Below are 23460 nucleotides of genomic sequence, written 5' to 3' on the forward strand. Positions count from 1 at the left end.
GAAATTGGGAAAAACTATGATTCAGAAAGTTTTTTCAAGCAGGTTTATCCTTTAAAAAAATGGGTTGGGTAATAAAAATCAGTCCAGGTTCAGCTCTTGTTCAAATGAGAATTTTTAAAGGAGCTATATTGTTAAAAAAAAAATGCAATCCAACTCAAAAATGTTGAAGGAAAATTTTATTTTTTTGAAGAAGAAATGCTTTGTGCATCCAATATGAATGTTTTTATAACCCTTTAAACATTTTGATCTGTGCATAACATAAAATATAACAAATATGAGCCAAGTTGTGGCTTTAGTTGAGGACTCTGACTCAGTCTTCAAACTGTCTGCACTTCAATAGTTGTATAGAACCCTTATGGAAGAACAGGGAACTCCCTGTTCTGATACTCGGGAACCGCATGCCACACGGTTCAAGGAGTATCTTCTCGAGCTGCTACCTGAAGGGAAAGAGTTCTCTCTGTATTATTAGTAGGCAGAAGTTGAAGATTTACTAGCTGAGGCCAAAAAGTCTCAGATCAGGATGATGCCTTATTGTTGATGCGAGCAGCAGTGGCCCATAGGAAATGCTGTCTTCAGAGCACATTTTTGGGTGAGAAGTGTTTTGATTTCTCCAATATGGTGGCCCCTGGCAAAACTAATGGCATACAGACATAAAATTTAGAAACCCTGTGGTCAGAAACCCCCCAAAAATGCCTGTGTCTGTAATACTGTGATGACTTTCTGTTGGCTAGAAATGGAAAAAATCAGTTTTTTTGGTGGTGGCCATCTTGAATTGTCCAATATGGCGACCTATGTGAAAACAACTGTCAAGCAGGCAGACATATTTAGAATTCTTGAGGTCAGAAACCCTAGATAAGTGCTTTTATGTGTAATACTGTGACTTTTTGTTGGCCAGTAATGGAAATATTAGTTTTTGGGTAGCTGTCATTTTGAATCATAAATTATGGTGACACCATTGAGAATTAGTTTTGGCTCCTAGCAGATTTGAATTCAGCAGGCCAAAAACTACAAGTGTGCCAAATTTCATGCTTGTAGACAAGTCTGCACAATCTGATCCCTAACATCCTGGACTATGGCTCTTACAGTCAATTACAAAACATTAAAACTATTAAATTACTTTAATTTATTCCACTTCACAAAGGCCCATTGATGTGTGAGAAGGGCCCACCATATGGAGCTAATGCCCCCTGGCTTCAGGTACTCAGGGGCTGTTTTCCCATACCACCTTTTTAAAATATGAATCCCTGCTTTTTGGTTTGTAACAAAGTCCCACCCACAAATTCAAATGTTATTAATTTCTATAGCGCCAACTCATGACGTAGTTGCCTCAAGGCACGTCACACAACACACACATACAAAAACAACAACACAAAAAAACACAGCACTACTTGATTTGTTAGATGTCACAACTTCAGCCTGTCAGTACAGACTCGCGTAGAGGCAGCAGTGTGCAGATTGGAGCTGGATCGACTAGATTTATTTGTATTCATTGATAGCTCCTTGCAATTTTTGTGTGAAGATCATGTTGAAAGGTTCTGTGAATTAAACATATGCTGTAAAGCATTTAAAGAAACGTTTGTGTTGTGTTATACTAAATTTTGACACAATTTAAATTTTTTCAATTTATTTTCATATGTATAGCATCACAAAGTTGCCTCAAGGTGCTTCACAAACAAGTAAGGTCTAACCTTACTAACCCCCAGAGCAAGCACACAGGCGACAGTGGTATGGAAAAACTCACTCTGATAATTTGAGGAAGAAACCTCAAGCAGAGCAGACTCAACGGGGTGACCCTCTGCTTGGGCCATGCTACAGACACAATTTATAAAACAAATATACAAGACATTTTGCCGGTGCACAGGACTGGAGGCTTGCAGAAGTAGACACCACTCACATCAGGCATCAGAAAGAGAACAAATACAGTATATTTTGTCAGCATTAAGCAACAAGAAAATCGGGAAATAATAAGGTGATCGCCAGCCACTAGCCCTAAGCTTCACTAAAAGACCCAGACTTTAGACAAAGTTGAGGCCACGGCCCGCTCCGTTTCTTAATAAAATGAATTTAAAAGGGTAAAAAGCAAGTAACATACTATGCCAGTATGCTAGCCATACGAAAGGGAAATTAAGTGCGTCTAAAGTCTGGACTTGAAAGTCTCCACAGAATCTGACTGTTTTATTGATGCAGGGAGATCATTCCACAGAACAGGGGCATGATAAGAGAAAGCTCTGTGACCTGCAGACTTTTTATTCACCCTTGGGGCACAAATTAGTCCTGAACCCTGTGAACGCAAAGCCCGGGCCGGTACGTAGGGTTTACTTAGGTCAATTAAGTAGGGAGGTGCCTGTCCATGAACAATTTTATAGGTTAGTATCAGAACCTTAAAAACCTGATTTCACAGGGACAGGAAGTCAGTGAAGAGACGCCAAAATGGGTGTAATGCGGTCGAAGTTTCTGCTTCGTGTCAAAAGTCTGGCAGCAAAATTTGGAACAAATTGGAGAGCCCTAATGCTGGACTGTGGTAAACCAGAAAATAGAACATTGCAATAGTCCAATGTAGAAGAGAAAAACACATGAATCAGGATCTCAGCATCAGCCATAGACAGGATGGGACGAATCTTCGCTGTGAAAGAAAGCAGTCCTTGTAATATCTCTAATGTGGAGGTCAGTGGACAATGTAGGATCAAAAATTACTCCAAGGTTCCTCACTTTAGCAGTGTGATGTATGACACACTAGCCTAGGCTAAGTGTTAGCTGGTCAAATTGATGCCGATGTCTCTCTGGACCAAGACCCATCATTTCAGTTTTATTAGAGTTTAAAAGTAAGAAAATTCTAGACAACCAGCTTTTCACTAATGCAAGACAATCTTCTAAGGATTTTATGTGGATGAGATTACCAGCAGTTATCATCATGTATAACTGAGTATCATCAGCATAGCAGTGAAAGGCAATCCCAAAACGCCACAGTATATGGCCTAGGGGTTCTGTGTAACACATTTTACTGCAGGCACATATCGGCCTTAAATATTGATATCGGCTTCCAAACCTTGTCAGTAACTGGTATCGGCCCTTTAAAATCCATATCAGTCGACCCCTAATACAGAGGTATTTTGGAACATTTGTTGCGCAAAGCTGCGGTTGTAGATGAAAGTGAAACGGCAGTAAATAAGACAAAATACTAACTTTTTTCACCCACCAAACACGCCAAATGCAACACTCGTAATACAAAATTAGAAAACAAATAGCCGTCACTGTTGTAGGAATAGGCCTTCATCATGTCATGTTTGAACCCATTTATGGGCCTCCCATAGGTAATGAGAGGATACAGTGACCATCTTATATTACTCATTGGGTCAGATGTGGGAGCATGTAACAATGCCAATCATCACTGCATTATACAGAACCACCCTGGGTACTAGATGGTAACCACCCAGGCAGACAACCAGTCCGGTACATCCTCACCTCTCGAAAGTAACCATCTGTGGCCAGGTGAAACCTGAGCGTCCTCTTGGCCTTGTTCAAGTGCTAGGGTCCTCAACTCTGAGCACCTGAGAACTGATCATTGCCTCGAGAATTGCACCACATGGTCAAAATGTTGTAGCTGGTGTTCACTGATTATGCAAGTGCTGTTCTTCTTAGTCTTCTTCTGTGAATGTATTAATAATCGTAAATGGTGTCATGCATTATATTCCAAACATGACTCTCCCCCCCCCACTCCCAGAGTCCACAATCAGATTTTGGAGTTGCTCATGCACCAGCTGCAGCCATATATCTCCTTGGAGACACTGGACCTGACGTCCAACTCCATCTCTGAGCTCAAAGTTGGATCGTTCCCTTCCATGCAGCTAAAATATCTGTAAGCTGATATTTCTCATTTAATTTTTTTTTCCAAGATTTTATTTTTTTTCCTGAAAATTGTGCTATATGTGCTCTATAATGGATGCTTTATGTATTATTCTTTTTGTTTTATTTAAACAATTATAAGTGTTGATCTGAACCACATACACGGTAATCATAATTGTGATTTGAGTACATTTGAATTGAACAGATTCCCATCTCATTTAATTCACTAAATAACAATGTATTTCCATCTAAAAACTGTTGTTCCACCAATTGTATCCAAAATGTTTCCAAAGTTTTTTAGTTCACTTAAAGTTGAGTTATGCCTATGTGATACTTATAGAGTATATACTGCACTCTGCTTTTTAAAATGATAATATTGGAATGCATGTTGTACATTTTCATATAGTTCCTAGTCACCCAAAGAGGGGAGATGTTGTATTTAGTGAGCATTGGATTTGTTAGAAGAGTGTAGCAATAGTGCACCACTTTGCAGGAAATCAGCACATAATTGAAAAAGAGATGAAACTGTTTTAAACTGCAGAAAGTTGATGAGTGTTGACACAAGACATATGTTACAATGTTTAAGAGAAGTAGTTTCATATTTCTTGGCTTTGTCTCGGTTAGTTATAAAATGTAATCGTACCTACGTAGTCAAAAGCAGTGCAGCCTTTCATCAATTTTCATTATAATCAGTACATTATTAATAAATCCAGTTCTTTGTGTTAAATAAAAATACAAAATACAATAATTAAAACCTTCTGTGTCTTATCTCCATAATATAAATCTTCCTGGAATGGGTAGTTTTGACCTTTATAGCCACTTTTGAGTTAGTTTTGCTCCCCCCCATTAACCTATTTTACATGTCAATGCAATTTCCTGACAGTTTATATTTATCTGGCGCCACAAATGCAATGATTTTCTGGTTGAGGATAGATTTAATGTTTTCAGAAACCTTTCGAAAAAAAAGTCCTTTTGGTTTTAAGAACCCTGTTGAGAACCCAACAGCATATGTGGCAAACACATAACCCTCTTGGTCACATTTTACAATGGCATGAGAGAGATTGGGGTGTATGTGTGAGCTCAGTGTTGCCACATCCTGATGGGAATGGCACTGTAGCACCACACCAGTCTTAATTTTCATGTGGATTTAAAGTGGTGAATGTGTTTTGCGGTTACTAATGCGCCACTCCTGCCACATACTGAGAGATTAGTGTTCAGGGCAGGTTCTCTCAAACATTACTGGAAAATGAATGCACACACTGTGCTGTATTTATTGTGTAAGATATTCTGTTTTGATTAATGGTTTTGAAGCATTGTATTGTAAACACAGTAGCATTGTGGCACTTTCTCTTGTTGACCTCCACAAATAGTGCCTTGCAAAAGTATTCAGCCCCTTGGTATTTCACACATTTTAAATTATTTATGCCATTTCAAATGCAAAAAGTAAATTAGGCTTCTCAATGTACAAATTTGTAAAATGATCTTCCTTGAACTCAAAGCAGATTTCTACAACTTGATATAAATTAATTAAAAATATAAAAGCCAAGATGATGGATTGCATAGGTAATGGGCCCCTTTGGTATAATTAATACCTGTAAATAATCAGTTTTATTGCCAGTTTTTTTCCATGCAAGTCAGTGGATGGATACATGAACATTTCCAAGTCACTGAATATGTCTTGGACTTTCTTTTCATCTGTTATGAAGAAATACAAACAGTATGGCACTCTGTGGTGAGGATTTTCTTTCATCAAAACATCAGATTTAGGCTTGCATCTCAGATGTACCTTCTGGCAAATTGTAGCTGAACTTTCAAGTCTTTTTTCTTGTTTTTTTTTTCTTTTTTAAAGAAAATCCTCCTCCATCACGAAGCTGTATAACTGGGGGATACAAAATGAAAATGAGCACTATGCATAATTTCTCCAATCACAGCCACAGAAGTCTATAACTTCTTCTGGGTTGTCTGGGTGTCTTGGTGGTTTTCCTCACTCTTCTTCTTGCACAGTTACTCAGTTTTTGAGAACTGTCTACTCCACTCAGTTTTTGAGATTTACCATAGAGTGCCATGCTCTTTGTATTTCTTCATAACTGATGTAAATAAAGTCTAAGACATATTCACTGACTTGGAAATTTTCAAGTATCCATACCCTGATTTGTCTGAAGAAAACTGGCAATTAAACTAATTATTTACAGGCATTATAGCAAAGTGTTCCATTACTTATGCAACCCACCATCTTGGCTTTTATATTTTTAATTAATTTATATCAACTTTTACAGATTTGCTTTAAGTTTAAGGAAGATAATTTTAGAAATTTTTATATTGAAAAGCCTGATTTAGTTTTTGCATTTGAAATGGCATAATTTAAAATGTGTGAAATATCAAGGGGCCGAATACTTTTGCAAGGCACCGTAGTTGGATGTAGAGCAGACAGTTTTGGCCTGTCCTGATTTGGGTTCTGCTGTTGTCACTCTTTTATCTTGCAGAAATTTGAGTAATAACAAGATCAGCATTCTTGAGCCTGGCTGCCTGGACAACATCTCCAGCACTCTACTGATGCTGAAGCTTAACAGGAACAGATTAGTAGTGCTGCCTGCCAAAGTCTTTAGGCTTCCTCAACTGCAGTTCCTGTGAGTAATCTATAGTTTATGATCTGCCCTCCCGGATTTCATTTCTACTTGCAAAGGTCTTTTTAAATACTCTAGGTGGCTGTGTCTACAGTAAATCTGATGATAAATGTTCCAGCAGTTCTTTGTTATATACACCTGCTTGGATGGGGAGAAAATGGTTTGCTTTCATTTCAGTGAAATGAAGCGCAACAAGATCAAGATAGTAGACAGTCTGACCTTCAAAGGGATGGATGCACTGAAGTCACTGAAGATGCAGAGGAATGGCATCACTAAGCTCATGGACGGAGCCTTCTTTGGACTTAACAACATGGAAGAACTGTGAGTTCACTGTTGACACTTTAACATGGCTTTGAGGGAAGTGATACATTGTGAAAATACAGGACATATGAATGAAAATGAATGAAAACTATTTATTTCGAACATTTGATACAACAACAATTACAAGATAGATCAGTAAAGACAACAACAAAAAAGTTCCTACTGTGTACCCAACATGTCCGCAAAGGTATGAGAAGGTATGAAGAAATTTCAAGCATGAAAAAAAGGGATCGTAAATCAGAGATACTTCAAAAAAATCTTTGGAATGTTAAACATATTTACCCCCATTTCTTGTCTTTGTGAATTAATTGTTTAATTAAAAATGTATTAATTGTGCTGTAAACCTACTAACACCCCTATTCCACAGGGTGCTGTTCTACTATGATCGCTTACGATACAAAAGAAGTGCAGAGATAGGATGAAACTCCTTAATCCAGTTTGCCTCCTAAAAGGCTGGCTTATAAAGTGCAGACCTGGCAACTTGCCAGAAAATGAAAGAAAGTAGCTGCCCACTTGACTAGACATGAGCAAGCTGTTCAACTTTGAACAAAAACTGCAACAAATGCTGCTTAGGCTTCAAATTTTTACCCCAACGGAGCACAATCAAACAAGTTTCAAGCCGTAGTCACTACAAATACCCCATTTAAAGTGTATATCACAAGTAAATAAAATGTCAAATGAGCTGACTATTCTAAATAAATAAAGAATTATGAACATATTGATGTATTTTGTTTTATTTTTGGTGCTGTATGCCCAGAGAAATTGAGTCATAAACATGGGGAAATTAGCATGATTTCATCTGCCTCTGACAAACACTCAGAAATCTCAAGCTGTCAGGAATATAAATTTTCGTAACATCATTTCAGGTCCTGCCTCTAAAATGAATTTATTTTTTTTTTATTTTTTTTTGGGGGGTGGGGGGGGTAACTTTGTCTAGTGTGAAATCAGTTTTTTGTGAAAATAGTTAAAATGTGTATTCTGCAAGGATGTAGTCTCTTGACTAGTGTTGCTTATTAGGTGGACAGATTTTCCAAAGATATTTGGAGGAGGAAAGTGAGATGTTTTATTTTTGTCGTGTCTCGTACAAAGAGCACAAGTGAAGCCCAGAACAGCGTGAGAATGGTCTTCAAAGGATCTAACCATAGGTTTTATCCTTGTTGTGGAATTTCTGTGATTATGCTCAGCATAAAATGAAAGCGGCGGAGAAGGAGCAATCAGGAGTCAAACATATCGATGCAGAGAGATTTATTTTTGGTCGAAGCAGAAATAGATGCATCTGAAGAAGATCCAGAAAGGATTATCGGAGCATTCTGCCTTTCCGTTCTCAGAGACCCATTTTAAGGACCTCCAAAATAACAAAATAAAATCATAATACAAATACGGCCTTTAGCTGGCCAGGGCCATGATTAGATGTTTAGTCCTAAATTGGAGAAACACAAAGTGTTGTATCAGCAAGGAAGGGGGTGACCCTGAGCCTGTACGTCCTTCACTACAGACATGAGGACAACATCAGTTTTTTTTTTTTTTTTCCCCCACAATCCTTTCATGTGACCAGGAGAAAATTCTTAGTGTTTCCTGTCCCAAAAGTGTGGCACTGTGTTTGTGGTTTGCGCTGCAGTGTCGTGTCGCCCCGTGCTAAGCTAAGATGCTACAAGCGGGATAGTCTTTCTGTGGAAGCCACTTCTGTGATCAGGGAGTCGAACAGAAAGGCTATGATGAGTGACAGCTTTTAACAGGAGAGTCGGGACGTGGACCAGCTCAAGCCCTTTGAGTTACTGGCTAAACTAAGTGTTACTGCCGGTTGGTCCACTGTCAGTGAAACTGGATCAACTAACTATGAGGTTGACGAAGGGATGTTGTTTTTCTGTGGAGTGCCACACAGTGGAACAGTCATTTTACATGACTGTGTGTGAACACAACCGGAGTGAAATTGGACACAACTCCTTGGTATGTAATCATTATTATTCACTCTTATTGAGATGCGTGCAAGGTCGTTTTGTTTAGTTTTTTCTGACTACACCGCGGTTTACAAAGAGGTGGACACGTGTATATTTTGATTGCAAAATACAATAATTTGATTTGAAAGCCATATTAAAACCATAATTGAGTCATATTACATTTGGAGACCAAAAAAAACAGCCCAGATTGACTGTGTTCTGGAGTAAGTCATGAAGTGGACTGTAGCTGAACACGGGTGGAGTGACCTTCAGGCACCACTTTAGGTTACATCACTTTTATGGCTAAAACAGCTCTGAATCTATGTGCGTTTTCCAGATGCCGTTTGGCTAATTTTATTTTTTTAACTTGTACAAGTTAAGAGTTGGAAGTAATGATTCATAATCTGGTGTGTGTGTGTGTGTGTGTGTGTGTGTGTGTGTGTGTGTGTGTGTGTGTGTATATATATATATATATATATGTATATATATAAAAATAAGAGTGTTGATTGAAGTGTGATTATGCCCTTTAAAGAAGTTCAAAAATGATTGAAGCTGTTAAGGCTCCAATAACCCACAGTTACAGGTACTATTATTGAATTCAAGAATCATTATGAAATTTTTAAACCGTTCAAAAATTGAATCCCAATTTCAAATCTTGTACTGATAATGTCTGTAACTACTGTGTATACAAAGTTTGTTGTAGATTGAAAAAGATGCATCAAAGAGTTATGATGATGCTTCAAAACATGCCCCGATTTGCTGTTCAGGATTAAATGGAAGGAACGGTGCTCTGTGGAATAACCCCATAAGTAATCAAGTTTTTCTTTCATGTGAAAATATCAGATTTGGTCTTTATTGGCATGTTGATGGGTGGGCACATTCATGCAGGAACACTTGAATATATGCTAGCATATTTTTTTTATGGAATTGTTCTATGTAACCCTTAAATTGCTGATAGATTTGTGGTTTTTCTTCCCTGTGTCTCAGAGAGCTGGAACACAACAACCTAACAGAGGTCAACAAAGGTTGGCTGTATGGCCTGCGCATGCTGCGTGTCCTGCGGGTCAACCAGAATGCTATTGGCATCATCCGACCAGACGCCTGGGAGTTCTGCCAAAAGCTGGAGGAACTGTGAGTGTGGTGAAAACCCTTATAATTGATTCTGTGCATTTGATGCTGTGTGTCTGTAGCTAATGTGTTTGTGTTTTATCTTGTAAATGGACTGTGTTGTAGATTTTTTTTTTTTTTTTTTTTGAGTATCATTCTTGAACATTTACTTGTAGTAACACTCGGTGATTGGTGTTCAATAATGTAATTGTTTGACGCAGTTTGTAATCTCCCTTCCCTTTTTGCAGAGACCTATCATTCAATCGTCTGACTCGACTGGAGGAGACAGCTTTTGTTGGATTAGGTCTCTTGGTGAGCTTGAACCTCGGAGAGAACTCTATCATCCATTTGGGAGAGGGAGTGTTCAGTAGCTTGATAAGTCTACGCATGCTGTAAGTGTTTATCTCAAACAAATTGGTCTTTATATCTGTTACATACTGTTTTAAAATGTGTACAGAGCACCATGTGGGAAGAATAAGCATTAATACTGGTGAGGTTATGACATCTATGTGAAACATGTAAAGTTGTTTAGATGTTACATGGGCAAGTGATCCTTCTGGTTTATACATTGTAGCTGGCCTTTGGCTCAACCGAAGGGTTGTTTCAAACTTTTTCAGTGTGGGCAGAGAATGACTCCTGGTTTATGATTTGAATTAGTTTGCTTTGTATGATTTGTATTTCATGGAGTTGCAATAACATTTTGTTAGCATATTATATGCTTAACAAGTATTTCGGTGTCTCAGGAGTGTAGTATCAATATTCATCCAATAGCCCTGACATTTTCCACTGTCAGAAATTGGGCTGTTCTTCTTTGTGGGTTCATGGATATTGCATTTTTATGACAATGCACTTCAGTACTGAGATTCTGTGGAAATGTACAATAAAACTATTTTTGAACTCAACCAGAAGACTACAAAGAACAGGATACATGTTGATACTTTTTCAAAGTTGCTTGCCATTTTTGTTTTTCTGTTGGCCTCTCTCAAACAAGCTGCCTTATAAGTCATCACAAATATAAAACAATCTTCTTGTCCTTGCTAATGTTTTTGGCGCATTCTCCAATTAAAATGCTTTTTTTTTTTATCACTTCTACAACTATTTTTGTCTTGTCAAAAATTGTCTAATTTACCACCAATGTAGCAGCCCTGTATGTCGGTGCAGGGCACCAACTAGGCCCAACACTGCCACACAGTCTTGGCAAATTCAGTTTTAAATGTGGGTAATATAGCTTTTTCAATGTAAATTTTATCTGAATCTAATTGAAAGGGAAGAAGTTGACCATTTATTTTCTGCAGAATCCCATTGAAGCCCCTGAACTGCAGTGGCGAGGTTATGTTTAGGGAGGTGTTGACACCATCACAGTGCCCTTCATGGGGGAGGGGAGACAGAGTGCCAAAGTTTTTTCAAAGGTGGCCAGGTATGAGGATGGAAAAACAAAAAAAAGCCATGACCCATCATGTAAACACAAGGCCTGTCTGGTTTTCCAGTGGACTCATGAAATGTCGCATTGCTGCTCAGAGCCAATTCAATTCCCTCATTAGTCCAACAGGGCACTGAATTGAGGCAGTATGGTGTCTCAGATTGTTGGTGTTGTAAGTGAAAGTCATTGGCATTGACAGCTGTAGTGTAAGAGGAAAAATGCTCTTCCTTTGATCTCATTTTGAAACATAGCTTGTTTCAAACGTGATGTGTGACTTTTTTTCAGAGATATCCGCAATAATGAAATCTCTTGGGCCATTGAAGATACAATTGGTGTGTTTGAGGGAATGAAGAAGCTGAACACACTGTAAGGAATCTCACTTTATAGACAGTTTTCTTAGGTGGCAGTGTAGATTATTATAAATAAATAAATGCAAGGCTTAAAAATGTTAGCATACTGGTACAGCATAAAAATTAGAATATCATGAAAAGTGCTATGTTTGGTATCTCCAAAAGTGAAAATATTGTATATTCTAGACTTATTACATGGAAAATAAAATGTTTCAAGCATTTTTTTTTTTAATTTGATAGTCACGGCCATATCTCAAAATATTTGAATGTTTAATTTCACATTTGAGTAACTCTGTTTGTGCAGTATAAATACCAGAGTCTCTGTCTGGTTCAGGACAGTTGTCCAGGAGGACACTCTCTGACACCTTCCTTGTGGGTGTGGTAGGAAAAGACACAAGCAACAGGAGTGACAGCAGCCTTGAGAAGATTGTCAAGAAAAGCTGATTCAGGAACTTGAGGGAGCTTCACACGGAGTGAACTGAAACTGGAGTATTGTGTAACTGAAAGATGTGTCTAGGAAGTGTCACATTCCTAGTGCCAGCCACTCATGAACCTGAGTCAGGTTCAGAAGAGAGTCTGACCTGGGGTAAGGACAAAAAGAACTGGACTTCTGGTCAGTGGTCCAAAGTCCTCTTTTCAGATGAAAGTAGATTTTGGATTTCATTGGAAATCAAGCTCCCACCGTCTGGAGCATAAGTGGAGAGGCACTGAATCCAAGCTGCTTGAAGTCCAGTGTGAAGTTTCCACAGTCAGTGTTGATTTGATTTGTGGTGCTATATCTTCTGCAGTTGATCCACTGTGTTTTATCAAGTCCAGAGTCAACACAACCATCTATCAGGAGATTTTAGAGCACTTCATGCTTCCATTTGCTGGCAAGCTTTATGGAGACACTGATTTCCTTTTTCCAGCAGGACTGTGATCCTGCCCACAATGCCAAAACTACTCGTAACTGCTTTGCAACAGCACAGACAAGCTGAAGGCCGCTGTCAAAACAACCTGGGCTTTGATGCAGTAATTGGGCAGAGCAGTCTCATGTGAGGGCGGGCGCTAAAGGGGTGAAATATGATGCATATGATGTAATTTCTCTAGTGCCGGGTAGAAAAGATTGATTTGCTGATTTTAAATCTATTCTCATTTTAATTCCCACAGATCGATCCTGCCTTACTTTAAAGACAAAAGAAACAAGGCATCAGGCCAAAACATGGACGGGTGTAGAAATGTACCTGTGTCAGGACCAATGAACCAGGTACCTCTGGTGCCCTCTTTTGGCTGCCCTGGATCTCTTCAGTAATTCTACCATTCATTATATTTTAAAATAAAAATACTACTCCATTATTGTGGGAGGGTGATTGGTCCGTGCCATCTGTCTTATAGCCATCATTATTAACTACCAGTAGTTCATTAATTTGCTGTCAGATGTCAATATAATACTAGTTTTATGTTGCATAACTAGAATATATATATATATATATACGAGGTCTATCAGAAAAGTATCCTACGTTTTTATTTAAAAAAAAAACTATATGGATTTGAATGACGTGCGATTACACCAATCATGCTTGAACCCTCGTGCGCATGTGTGAGTTTTTTCACGCGTGTCGGTGACGTCATTTCCCTGTAGGCAGGCCTTGAGTGAGATGTAGTCCCGCTCTCTCGGCTGAATTCCTTTGTTTCACACGCTGCTCGAGACGGCGCGCGTTGCTTTATCAAACTTTTTTCTGGACCTGTGAGGAATATCCGAGTGGACACTATTCGAGAAATTAAGCCGGTTTTCGGTGAAAAGTTTAACGGCTGATGAGAGATTATGGGGTGTTTCTGTCGGTGTAAGGACTTCCCACGGAGCGGGACATCGCGCAGCGCTTCCAGGCGCCGTCGTCGGCCTGTTTCGAGCTGAAATCATCCTAATTTAAGGCTCTGTTGACCCAGGACGTCGTGAGAGAACAGAGAAGATTCAGAAGAGGCCGGCATGAGGACTTTATGTGGACATTCCACTGTTTAAGGACATTTTGTAATGAAAGACGTGCGCGCAAATTCGCCGAGTCGTTTCCGTGACGACTCGAAAATGTTTAACAGCTTGGGCATGTTCCAACTTGCCCGTTAAGGTTTCCAACGGAGGTGTTTCCTGTCGCGACCCCCCGTGGTCGGGTCCGGCCCGACATGCGACTCTGCCCGCACGTTCTTTCATTACATAATGTCCGTTAACAGTGGAATGTCTGAATAAACTCCTCATGCCGACTTCTTCTGAAAGTTCTCTGTTCTCTGACGACTTACTGGGTCAACAGAGCCTGAAATGTGGAAGTTTTCAACTTGAAACGGCGAGATGCTGCCGCCTCGAAGCGCAGATTGCCATCAGGCACCGTGGGCCGTCCTTACGGCGACACTACCAGACCAAAATCTCTCATCAGCCGTTAAAATTTTTTACCGAAAACCAGCTGAATTTATCGAATGGTGTCCACTCGGTTGTGCCTTACAGCTTTGAAAAAATTTTGATCAAACAAAGCAGCAGTCTCTGAGCCATTCCTATGCCATTTGCCATTAGCCATTCCAATGAAAAAATCGAGGAGAGGGTGGGCCACTCCTCACTCAGACTGCCCACAGGCGAATGACGTAACCGACAGGCGTGAAAAAAACTCTCGCATGCCCACGAGGGTTCAAGCATGTCTGATGTAATCACACGTGATTCAAATCCATATGGTTTTTGAAAAAAATAATAAGGTCGGATACTTTTCTAATAGACCTCGTATGTATGTATGTATGTATGTATGTATGTATGTATGTATATATATATATATATATATATATATATATATATATATATATAATATATATATATATATATATATATATATATATATAAAATAAAACAAAAGTCCCTTCGGCTGCTCCCTTGTTTGCACTTGGGGTCGCCACAGCAAATCCAAAGTGGATCTGCATGTTAAATTGGCACAAATTTTACGCCGCATGCCCTTCCTGACGCAACTCCACATTACATAGAGAAATGTGGCAGGGGTGGGATTTGAACCCAGAACCTTCTGAACTGAAACCAAGCGCATTAACCACTTGGCCACCACCCTTGCACGTGTGTGTGTATGTGTATATATATATATATATATATATATATATATATATGTATATATATTTTGATTTAACCTTTATTTAACCAGGTAAGTTATTAAGAAAAAAAATTCTTATTTACAATAACGACCTGGTGGATACGGGAAAAACAGGTAAATCACAAATGTGGATGAAAGAACACATTTTTACAGTATATACAGTAGTGTTCAGCATAATAGTACTGCTATGTGACTAAAAAGATTAATCCAGGTTTTGAGTATATTTCGTATTGTTACATGGGAAACAAGGTACCAGTAGATTCTCACAAATCCAACAAGACCAAGCATTCATGATATGCACACTCTTAAGGCTATGAAATTGGGCTATTAGTAAAAAAAAAAAAGTAGAAAAGGGGGTGTTCACAATAATAGCATCTGCTGTTGACGCTACCAACTCAACTATTATGTCCAAACTGCTCTTTTAGCAATCCTGTGAATCACTAAACTAGAATTTAGTTCTATAACCACAGTTTTTCATGATTTCTTCACATCTGCAAGGCATTAATTTTGTTGGTTTGGAACCAAGATTTTGCTTGTTTACTAGTGTGCTTGGGGTCATTGTCTTGTTGAAACAACACCCATTTCAAGGGCATGTCCTCTTCAGCATAAGGCAACATGACCTCTTCAAGTATTTTGACATATCCAAACTCATGTACTCAAATCCTGGATTAATCTTTTTAGTCACATAGCACTACTATTATTCTGAACACTACTGTATATAACAGACTAGAATTAGTAAGAGACAATAACATTTTCGTATAAATTTCAATGATCATTTATACGCTTTGGCTAAATCATTTTAGCCAAAGCATGAGCAGGTTTCAGCCAGCAGATTCTTTAAGATACGCTTAAAAATTCCTATTGACACAAAGGTGCTCAGTTTTAATGCCTTTTGAATCTCATTCCAGTCTTTTGCTGCAGCATAAGTAAAGGATAGTTCTCCATATTTTGATTTGATTTGAGGTACATTAAGCAAGATGAGTTGGGCTGAGTGTGCACTATATGGAGTTATAGAAATGTGCAATAAATTACTAAGATAAGGTGGAGATAGACCTAATAGACATTTATAAATAAACACATACCAGTGGAACTTCCTTTGGTTTTGTAAAGATGACCAGTTAACAGTAGAATACAGATTAATCAATCAATCAATCAATTTTTTTTTATATAGCGCCAAATCACAACAAACAGTTGCCCCAAGGCGCTAAATTACAGATTACAGTGGTGCGCTAGATTACAGTGGTGTGTATGAAAAGAGGCATTTGTTATAAAACGCAGGGCAGAGTAGTACATAACATCAGTCTTATGCAAAGAAGACTTAAGAGCTAGTCTGTATATTATGTCCCCGTAGTCAAATATAGGCATGATTGTCATAAGGACAAATATTTTCTGAGCAGAGGAGGTGAAAGATGAAGGCATGCGATAAAGAAAGGCAAGTTTAGACTTGAGTTTTGATTGTAATCTATCAATGTGCTGCGAAAATGAGAGACAAGAGGTAACAGTTTTAATACCACTAACCCAAATCAATATCTGATTGAATCGAAATAATCGATTCAGAATCAAATCGATTCTTGAAATTTGAATCTATACCCAGCACTAAATTTCTCTACTTCTGGTGACAGAAACATGGCACTTTCTGAGATTTTGGGCAAATTACACAGAAACAGACTGAAAATACAAAGAAAAAGTGATGATGCATTTGGAAGTGGACATGTGTTGTAGTTTTTTTTTTTTTATAACCTGGAGCTCACGTGTCAAGGTGGTTTTGCAGGTGAGAGAATGTAGCTACTCTGGTTAGCTGTGTAGGCTAACACCGACACTACCTCTCACATTTGCCTCGTCTTCCCTTCTCCACTGGGAACCAAAAAAAAAAAAAAAAACAGCTCTTTTCACGACTGCTTCGGTGATTGCAGCTGAAAACAAAACAGTGCACCATTTTTCCGTGTGAAGTTATGCTGTGTGTATATATTGTGCAATGGGAACAACTGTCCCCATAAGTGGTCAAATCCTGCAACATCACGAGGGTTCAAACAAGACTGTGCTACCCTGTTTATAAGCCCCAGCCAAATATTGAGTACATAGATGAACATACTTTGAGAAGTTTGAAATTTCTGTTTTATAAATGATATTTTTGCATTGATATTATCATATTCTCTATTATTTCAGATGTACATTTTCTGTTTTTTGACATTGTTGGCCATAATTATCAGTTAAAATAAAACAGTGCTTGAAACATTTCAGTTTCTGTGTGATGAGCCTAGGAGGTCTGTCATGATAGTATCCTATCATATAATTGTGTAGTACAGCTATGTTTCTTAATTTATATACAAGTGTTTATTAGATTTAGCTGCATATTATGGATAACAAAAAGATCCTGTTTATTTAAGTTGACTTACTTGCATTATTAGCTGGTCTTAACTCTTAAATGAGCTTTAATGGAATCTACAAACACAATGTGCAGTTAAACAACCATTTGACTCAAATTTATGTATAACAAAGTGTTTATTTTCCAGAATCCTACAGAGGAATAAAATTAAATCTATCACAAAGAAAGCGTTTGAAGGCCTGATGGAGCTGGAGCACCTGTGAGTAAAACGCTGCACTTTTCTGTCTCTCCACATTGTTGTCTTTGTGGGTGAAAAGAATCAGCTGTTAGTTTTGGTGCAAAATAAGATGGCATTTTGATGAAAAATTGTAGATGGTTCTAAACCATATTTGTGTTATTATGGCAGGGATCTCAGCAAGAATGGCATCATGTCTATACACCCTGAAGCATTTTCCCACATGAAGCTCAAAGTGCTGTGAGTAGATGCCAAATCGATCAGAGCTTTTTAGAAACACATTTGGAAGTCCACTTTTCCATGGTGGTGACTGTTTTGTTAGAAAGGACTTATAACATTACAGCCGAGGGACTTGATCAGTATTTAGTTTTGGTATAATGTTATTGAACACACAAAATGTCTACCAGTGATGTCATTGTCAGGTATACTTTTCAGAGGTGCTGAGTCACCTACCCTCATTTTTTTCGCTTGACAAATATTTGAAAATGAGGGGTGTAATACGCAAAACCTTCACACAAACAATTATGACAATAAAGGATAGAAATAAATGTGTCAAGTACATCAGTTTCAGGTGATTAGAATACTTTGCAAATACGAGGGCTGTCAATAAAGTAAGGGTCCTTTTTATTTTTTTCAAAAACTATATGGATTTCATTCATATGTTTTACGTCAGACATGCTTGAACCCTCGTGCGCATGCGTGAGTTTTTCCACGCCTGTCGGTGACGTCATTCGCCTGTGAGCACTCCTTGTGGGAGGAGTCGTCCAGCCCCTCGTCGGAATTCCTTTGTCTGAGAAGTTGCTGAGAGACTGGCGCGTTGTTTGATCAAAATTTTTTCTAAACCTGTGAGACACATCGAAGTGGACACGGTTCGAAAAATTAAGCTGGTTTTCAGTGAAAATTTTAACGGCTGACGAGAGATTTTGAGGTGATACTGTTGCTTTAAGGACTTCCCACGGTGCGAGACGTCGCTCAGCGTTCTCAGCCGCCGTCGTCAGCCTGTTCAAGCTGAAAACCTCCACATTTCAGGCTCTATTGATCCAGGACGTCGTGAGAGAACAGAGAAGTTTCAGAAGAAGTCGGTTTCAGCATTTTATCCGGATATTCCACTGTTAAAGGAGATTTTTTTAATGAAAGACGTGCGGACGGATCCGCGCGTCGGGACGCGGTGCGGCGGCACAGGAAAAACACCTCCGTGTTGATAACCATTTGTAAAATCCAGGCGGCTTTTGATGGCTTTCAGTGTAGTGAGTATATGAGAAATTGTTTAACAGGCAGGACATGTTCCAACTTGTCCTTAAGGCTTTCAACAGAGGTGTTTTTCCTGTGGCGGAGCGTCGCGGCGGCTGCGTCCCGACCTGCGGACCCGTCCGCACGTCTTCTATTAAAAAAATCTCCTTTAACAGTGGAATATCCGGATAAAATGCTAAAACCGACTTCTTCTGAAACTTCTCTGTTCTCTCACGACGTCCTGGATCAATAGAGCCTGAAATGTGGAGGTTTTCAGCTTGAACAGGCTGACGACGGCGGCTGAGAGCGCTGAGCGACGTCTCGCACCGTGGGAAGTCCTTAAAGCGACAGAATCACCTCAAAATCTCTCATCAGCCGTTAAAATTTTCACTGAAAACCAGCTTAATTTTTTGGACCGTGTCCACTTCGATGTGTCTCACAGGTTTAGAAAAAATTTTGATCAAACAAAGCGCCAGTCTCTCAGCAACTTCTCAGACAAAGGAATTCCGACGAGGGGCTGGACGACTCCTCCCACAAGGAGTGCTCACAGGCGAATGACGTCACCGACAGGTGTGGAAAAACTTACGCATGCGCACGAGGGTTCAAGCATGTCTGACGTAAAAACATGAATGAAATCCATATAGTTTTTGAAAAAAAATAAAAAGGACCGTTACTTTATTGACAGCCCTCGTAGGCTTGTCCAACATAACAGAATTTCAGATTCTTTTTTGTTACAGAAACATTTGCGCTGTAAAAGTCTGGAAAGAGAGGAAATGTAAAGTCTGTATCTTTTGAGGTTTTGATGAGCTCAATGTAGGCTTGTCTCTCATGCAGTTGTTAAATACTCCAGCAACTGTCATTTTCAGTAAATGTGTCATAATGGTAGTCATTTCCTTGTTACCAATTAGTCTGCTGCTTTAATGGGATATAACAGTATTTCCTCATTAGAGTGACATAATGGTAACACTCTTGTCACTGAACGTTATATTAAGACAAAGTGGATTGAAAATTAGATTTCTAATGTGCGTTGTGAAAGGTAATCATGTTCAACAAAGCCAGTAGTTTATGCTGTGTGTGTGTGTGTGTGTGTGTGTTCATTGTGGACATTTTCAGCTGAGGTGGCAGTGACTCATTGCTTCTCTCCCCCCCCCCCCCCCCCCGTTTTCAGGGAGCTGAACACCAGCAGTTTGCTGTGTGACTGTCACTTGCAGTGGCTGGGTCAGTGGCTGATTGACAGCCATTTCCAGCTGTCTGCCTCTGTTGTCTGTGCCCATCCTGCCAACTTACTTGGTCGCAGTGTTTTGTCCATCAGCCCAGATGAGTTTGTTTGTGGTCAGTTGTCTTCTTTTTTTTTTTTTCTTTCTATAATTATTTAGGTCAAAAGTTCCTTCGATGCTACTGTATATTAATATATGTTTGCTATGAAAGGAAATTATTCCACAGTAGGTATTGAATTTTTTTTTTCTTTGTTGTAAAGTTGCTATTTTCAATAGGTGCATAGCCTACTGGTGGTAAATGTGATGTAATGGCCACTTGAAACCCAGTTGTAAACTCTGTTTCGATATCAAAGGTTTCAAAGGTGTGAAAAAGAAATGACTCTTGGCTGATGAAATTGCCATCTCTGAAGTTTGCTTATCAGTTTCCTTCATGGACATTACTGTTTTAGCTCTTACGCTAATGGTTGGAAACACTTTGTGAAATGCTGTTATTTCATACGCAAATGATTGATATCAGTCCTTGAGTAGAACTTGTTCTAACATGTTCTGTTACCTTGTCCAACAGGGGAAACCTGGGATAGAGTCACAGACTTTTTAACATTAAGGGTTTTACTCCTTCTATTCCACAGATGACTTTCCCAAACCGTGGATTACCACCCACCCAGAGACAACTGTTGCACTACGAGGAAATAATGTGACTCTGAGTTGCATTGCATCGAGCAGCAGTGATTCGCGGATGACCACAGCATGGAGGAAGGATGGAGAAGTGCTATATGATGCAGAAATACAAAACTATGCCAGATATCAGGAAGGAGAGCTGATCTACACCACTGTACTTCACCTCCTCAATGTCAACTTCACTGACGAGGGGCGCTATCAATGTGTGGTTTCCAATCACTTTGGGTCCAACTACTCTAACAGGGCCAAGCTTACTGTCAATGGTAAACATGATTGACTTTTGTTGCGAGGGAGGAGTGATTGCCTTATTGTTGTATGAAGGAGCAGTGTACCTTTTTTGTCTCCCCTTACTGTTTTGGATTATCAGGGTTTGAAATTAATGCTTGTCCAATTGTCTTGGAAAAGTAGAAAAGCTGTCAGAACAGTGGCACTTGAATTTATAATTACTCATGATGGAACAGTAATTATTTGGGGCAGCATGGTGGCCAACCGGTTAGTTCACTTGCTTTCATAGCAGAAGGTTCCTAGTTCAAGACCCACCCCTGCCGTTCTCCATGGAATGTGGAGTTGTATCAGGAAGCGCATCTGGTCTAAAATTTGTCGTTACAACGCAAAGTGGAAAAAGGGAGAAGCTGAAAGAATGTACTCATAATGATAAGTATTTGATTTGATTTGATGGTTTTATTTTGAACATAAAAGAAAAAAGTACAGAGTACTGCAGAGTACTTTAAGTATTAAAATTTGCACAGTGCCGAACACAACAATAAAACAAATTTCTACATTCATAACACCTAACATGAAATGTCGGGTGTAATTTTTTCTGATTTGGACAAGCACCAATCCGTAGTTTAAAGTGGTCAACTTCCATATTTTCTTTGCATCAGTAACATGGAACTCCAGTACAGGGGTTTTCAACAAATTTGATATCATTTGAGATGTACAGTAAATATGTGAGTAAACACACAGTCCAGGCAAATAAACTAGACAGGCTTAATGTTGGGCAAAATAAGGTTTATTCATCAAAATTTGAATGAATGAATTCAGAAGTATGTGGATTTCATGAACAATTTCACAAGTTTTCAATGAGCACACCGTCTGTGACACTGCACACATCAAGTCGGTCAGTGAGCCAAAATGTCATTGGAGGAATTGGGTTTCCAAACTTGCACTTCTTTGGACTTCCTTGTGGCCCAGTCACACGACACTTAACGAAGGGCAATGAAGCACTGATGAAACACGAAATCTGGACTTTTGTTGGCATTGTTTAACCTTTGCGCAGCTTCGTTCCTGCAGCTGGCGCTTTGTCAGTATTTTTAAACTGTTGAAAAATTTGAACGAAGGGCAATGAAAACCTCAATTCATCTGCGTTTCGTTTTGCTGTCGTTCTTGACGTTTTTTTTAATCGTTTAATCGTTAAACATTTTTGTAATATTATTTAATTTGACTTCGTTCGAGCAGCTGAGTGTTTTCACACAGTGCAGAAGCCGGTTTGTGAGCGCTGAGGCTGCTGCTGTGTTCATGTACTGTCGGAAATTACAGGGCAAACTCAGCCTGTTTGCTTGGATTGTTTTTTTATCTGGGTGGAGAGTCAGGTTCAATGCGCTCAGGAACCTTATATAGGGAAAAAATAATCTTTTGTGTGGATACAATTAATTATTTTGCAACAAGCAACTGCTGAATTTGAAACAACAAAAAAGTGGTGTAATTTCCGACGGTACCTGAATGCGGCATTAGCGGCAGCAGCAGCTGCTGCCTGCGCTTATTTTTTTCTTTTTTTATTAAATATACTAATTTGAGTGTAGGATTGACAGTCGAGCCCTTCTGTACATGTGGCAACAGGTAGATAATTCAAATGATTATATAAAGAGCTGTTCTGGAAGACAGAATTCACATTGTGGATCAGCTGCAGCTGGTGGAAATAACTGCACGTGAGTCAATGCGCATTCACAAGCACTGATCAATTTACTGCTCTGATATATTCAATCATCTTTACACTTATATTTATTCCCCCTTTGACAGTTTCTGTTATAAATCAATATATATGGCTTAGAATATAATAGATCAGTGACCTCAGCACACCATTTTATTTTATTTTTTTAATTGGAGCAAGACGGAGCGCACAGCGTGTTGTCAGACACTGTGGATTCTGATGATGATGGAGATGATCCCTCTTTTGTTCTGGATGAGGAACCAAAGCAGGTGGTCCCACCGATGTGCACAGAGATCTCCACAGCTTCTGTTTGCAGTTTCTCGAGGACTTGGGTGCTATGAGTGCCGTTCCAGTGCCGAGTCCTGGAACTCAGAGATGCAGACACACGCTGCTCCAGGCGTGTTTCATTTAAAGCGTCGAGATCGTTAGCTTTGGGTTTGTTAATTTCCTCTTCGTCCCTTTTGCGCTTTTGCTTCGCAGTCTTTGGTGATAAAGCACTTACGTCCACTTTTTCTCAGTGAATAGTGACTTTTTTTTTTTTACTTTTTCCCTTCGTTCAGGAATCGTCGTGTGCTGTGTGACTGGGCCATTAAGCTTTACGAAAATGTTTCTTGAACCCGCTTGACCATCTCTTCCAATACTGGTGGTTGTCCAGATTATTTTGCTTCCACAGACAGCCTTTCTCTTTGAACTTTTTGTGCCATATCCACATCTGCATTGTAGTTGGTGTCTTTTTAGCAAATTCTCACAAATGCAAACTGCACAGTCTTATTAGACTGTTTGAACACACATAAAACATTTAACATAAGATTTTGAGTTGTTTCTACAGATGCTGTTAAAATTTGAGATAATTTGAATAAGAATTGGTCAAGTTATTAGATTATGAATTGACAACAATTTTTCTGAAACACCCTGTATAATGGCACATGTAGTAGTTGTGTTTCTATTTCTGGTCTTTGTGTTTGGCTTACTTTGGGAATCTTGAGGATGCACCTCCAGCAGACAGAGGAGAAAAGTGTATATTGTTGCGTATTACCAAAATCACTGATGGAGCATGCACCTGTAGTATCTCAAGGTGGAATTTGGAACAAAGATTTTGTATTAAAGAATAACAAGCATCATTAAGTCT

The 23460-nt window shown here is 39.0% G+C and overlaps 1 protein-coding gene and 1 long non-coding RNA gene across 3 annotated transcripts in view; one reads left to right on the top strand and one right to left on the bottom strand.

The window, feature by feature from the left end:
* lrig2 (leucine-rich repeats and immunoglobulin-like domains 2) overlaps window positions 1–23460 on the top strand; it is a 59340-nt gene that overhangs the window by 22917 nt on the left and 12963 nt on the right. For both annotated transcript variants that reach the window (XM_034165833.1, XM_034165834.1), the window contains exons 3-12: window positions 3722–3856; window positions 6327–6470; window positions 6645–6788; window positions 9713–9856; window positions 10081–10224; window positions 11538–11618; window positions 17229–17300; window positions 17448–17516; window positions 19675–19838; window positions 20353–20664. In XM_034165833.1, coding sequence (XP_034021724.1) covers window positions 3722–3856; window positions 6327–6470; window positions 6645–6788; window positions 9713–9856; window positions 10081–10224; window positions 11538–11618; window positions 17229–17300; window positions 17448–17516; window positions 19675–19838; window positions 20353–20664 — 1409 coding nt within the window. The remainder of the gene's footprint in view (window positions 1–3721; window positions 3857–6326; window positions 6471–6644; window positions 6789–9712; window positions 9857–10080; window positions 10225–11537; window positions 11619–17228; window positions 17301–17447; window positions 17517–19674; window positions 19839–20352; window positions 20665–23460) is intronic.
* LOC117506342 lies at window positions 3–7212 on the bottom strand. The gene is made up of 3 exons (XR_004559434.1): window positions 7137–7212; window positions 6606–6608; window positions 3–14 (listed from the first exon to the last, which is right to left on the bottom strand). It is a non-coding gene; the product is annotated as an uncharacterized LOC117506342 (long non-coding RNA).

Source organism: Thalassophryne amazonica, chromosome 3, assembly GCF_902500255.1.
Source record: "Thalassophryne amazonica chromosome 3, fThaAma1.1, whole genome shotgun sequence".
NCBI classification, from domain to species: Eukaryota; Metazoa; Chordata; class Actinopteri; order Batrachoidiformes; family Batrachoididae; genus Thalassophryne; species Thalassophryne amazonica.